Source organism: Thalia democratica, chromosome 3 (assembly GCF_965202585.1).
Source record: "Thalia democratica chromosome 3, ktThaDemo2.hap1.1, whole genome shotgun sequence".
Classification (NCBI taxonomy): domain Eukaryota; kingdom Metazoa; phylum Chordata; class Thaliacea; order Salpida; family Salpidae; genus Thalia; species Thalia democratica.
The window spans coordinates 35,417,100-35,420,601 of record NC_139167.1 but is presented as its reverse complement, the minus strand read 5'-3'; the positions used below and the strand labels follow the sequence as shown (position 1 = coordinate 35,420,601).

Here is a 3,502-nt window from a genome sequence, read left to right as displayed (position 1 = left end):
TAAATGTAGTTTTATTGGTATTTGTTTTTATATTGTTTTTGTTTCTGGTTAGTATAGCCCGCTGACTGAAAACATTGCTTGACTTTACTAAAACTTTATTTGGCCTTAATTTACAAAGTATAACAAATTTTACATTTATTGTATATGATTATTAAAGAAACGCTTCAATATTTTATATTTTCCGTCCACACTGTTACTAAGCTATTACATACGCTTTAACTTAGTTATTTATATAAGTCATGCTTTAAATTTTTTTATACAGAATATTTTTGTTTTATGTATATTTAATAAGTGTTTTTGGTACAAATTTTTATTACTTTATTTCGATAAATTTTGTACAACGATCGAATTCTTCTTAGCACAGTTATTAAAAAAAAATATTTCAAAAATTTCGTTACAAAATATTCTTTTTACTTTATTAAAGACCTTTAATAAGTATAAATTGTTATAATTTTTTAATCATTGTTCAGATTTGAATAATAGTTTATCTCCTTTAACTTAAATTGAGAATACTAGTTTTTACATATTAAAACAAAAGTTTAAGTTATTAAATTCAAACTTGATTAGATCGAGACGGGTAAGTTTTGCAAAAAGAAACTTTTGCATGAAGGATCACTTTTGCGCGATGACTTCTCTAAGGGTAAGGGGTATAATTTAGAGAAAAAAAATAAAAATAATAAATAAATAAATTGTCAATCAAGTGTGGCGGTTAGGGATAACAGGGATAGTAAAAAACAATTCATATTTATATATTCATTTTTATTTATATATCATATAAATAAAAAAGAAAAAGTTATAGATGTAATAATATACATAAATTAAACAATTTAGCAAGGGTAATAAAAATAATAATATAAAACTTACATTTTGTAAAAAATATTTCTTAATTTATAAACATTTAAAAATATTTTAAAAGTTTGAACTATTTTAAAATAATTTTAGCTATTGTTTTATTTTTTATTATAGCTTTATTGTGTAATGTTTGTTTATGTTTTAATTAAAACTAAGCTATAATTTAATTTAACAAGGTAGGTTAAGATTTTACTAATGACATAAAACAAATGCGTATGGTTTATAAAAAGCCTTTACAATGCCAGTCAAGTCACGTTGTTTTTAATTCAATTCGAGAAACTTACTTTTTCACTATAGAAATTTCAATAGCTTCTTATTTAAATACTTAGTGCGTGTGAAACACGTCAAACAGTTATTTTTTATGAATAGCACTTAAAGTTTTCTGTTTAAAAATAAGTCAAAATCAGTTACAAGTTGTGTATAAAAACTTTTTTATTTTAAATTACAGTTTAGTTGCAACTAACTTACACAGATTTTTAGTTGTTATTTAAGAAAAAACTGAATATATTTAATTTTTTACGTTAATCATCAAAAGTTAAGATATAAAAGCATTATTCTCTGAACTTATAAACCAAGTTGAATGTGATATAACTACAAAAACACCCGCAGTCATGCCCTTCGATAAAGATAAGAAAAAACTTGAAAGGCAGCGGACGATCAGAATAGACGAGGAGATCGAAAAAACCAAGAACGAGATCAAAAAACGGCTGGAGCTGCTCTTCATCGACATCGACCCTCAACTGAACACGATCCGCCCCAAGCAGCTCAAGCTGCACTTCAAAACCCGCGCGGACTCCAGGTTTTCGCCCAAAAAGCTGCTGAGCCAAATGTTCAGGTGCTTCAACACAAATCCGAGCTACCAGGTGCTGGACGACTCGGTGTGGCTGAGCGAGCAGGAAATTGGTGAGACCCTGCACAGGTACAAGAACTTCAGGGGGTTCAGCTTGAAGGACTTCGGGGTGCAGAACGCCCGCAAGCACAAGTGGATGAGGATGCTGGACTCGAGGAACATCAGCATGCTCGTCGTCATGATCGACCTCTTGTGGTACGAGCAGTTTTACTCGGATGAGGGGAACCACCGAACGAGCAACAAGATGCTCAAGTGCCTCGAGTTCGTCGAGCAGGTGGAAGGCATGAAGGCGTTCAAGGAGACGGACATCCTGCTGTACTTTTACAACAAGGAGGAGTTTATTAGGAGGCTGGAGGTGGTGGGTTTCAAGGAGTGTTTTAGCGAGTACGAGGGCGGGGACACTTTCGAGGAGGCGTCGGAGCACTTGGACAAGTTGCTCGGCAAGGACAGGAAGGGGTCTTCGACGTACGCGCACTACCTGGACAGCAAGGAGATAGGCGACGACGTAAACATGAAGTTTCTGATGAGCACGTCGGTGTGGGTGTTGATCAGGAGCATGATGAAGGTCTACCACATGTTGTAGTTGGAACTACCACGTGTATCTTGGCGGGAAGTTGTTTGAGTTTGGTTTTATGCTTGATTTAGATATGAAGGTTGCAGTTTTGTGACAACGTTTGTTTAATTTACAATGACTGTGTAAAGCTAGCAACTTTGTTTTATAAATGACTATTTCGAGCTCTTAAACAATGATTCTTGTTTACTTTAAAGAGTCTACTAACATACTTTTTTTAGACTTAATTATAGTTATAACTTATGTATACACTGGTTTAAGTTTTTACACCTTTTAGAATTTTTTTATAGTTTTTAAATTATTTAATAAAAAAATAATAATTTAACTTGATAAGAAAAACAAATAAATTTTCTTAATTTTTTTTACATTTGTAAATAGTTGAATTGTTAAACCGAAATAAATTTAGGAAAATTTTTAAAGTTCAAGAAAAAAAATTGTTCATAAAGATATAACTTTAATTAAGTTTTTATTTTTCAAGATACAAAAACAAACTTTTTTGTACGCAAATACTTCGTTGACTTACGACGTTTCGCTGCAAACAAACTATGAAAAAAAATATTAAAATTATGTATAAAACGTTTTGTAATTTTTATTAAACGTTTGTGCTAATCAAGTCTTTAAAAAAAATTATTAGACATTTAATTAAGGTAAGTACATTGCTTTATTTTAAAACACATCAGTTTTTCAACTTAATCCATTAAGCTTTTTTTTATAAATTTTACACATAAATATTTACTTGCATATTTTAAAAAATAATAATATAAGAAATTTATATAAAATTTACAAGAAAAGTTCTGCCTTTTTCAAAAACAGTCTTTAATAGAAAAACTATACAGTTTTAATACTTTTTCAACAATGCTTGATATTTAATTATTTAGTAGCATATTAAAATGCCAAAACCTTCGTTTAAAAATTGTAGCAAATATGTATAAAGGTCATAGTTAAACAGAGAATATTTATACATACGTAAGTATATGACGTAATAGTCACATGTGCAAAGAAAGTCGTGTTTTTTGTCAAGTAGAAATATTCTAAACATATAAGTTAAACTTATCCAAACGTTGTACAACGTATCTTAATTTATACTTGCTTCAAACTTACTAAAAAACATCTATTTTGGTCTTTTATTAAATTACTTATAAAATACTTAATCAAAAGATTACATATGATAAATACACTGATCGAGTGCTGACAAAAAAGCTTCTAGAATAATTTTTCCTCGACAGCTC

The 3,502-nt window shown here is 29.7% G+C and overlaps 1 protein-coding gene across 1 annotated transcript; it reads left to right on the top strand.

Annotated features, from left to right (window-relative positions):
- The first annotated feature begins 1,463 nt into the window (after positions 1-1,463).
- Positions 1,464-2,285, top strand: LOC145832218 (guanine nucleotide-binding protein G(i) subunit alpha-like). Its single transcript, XM_082939541.1, has one exon. It carries the CDS (start codon positions 1,464-1,466, stop codon positions 2,283-2,285), a length of 822 nt encoding a protein of 273 aa, XP_082795667.1.
- The last annotated feature ends 1,217 nt before the right edge of the window (positions 2,286-3,502 follow it).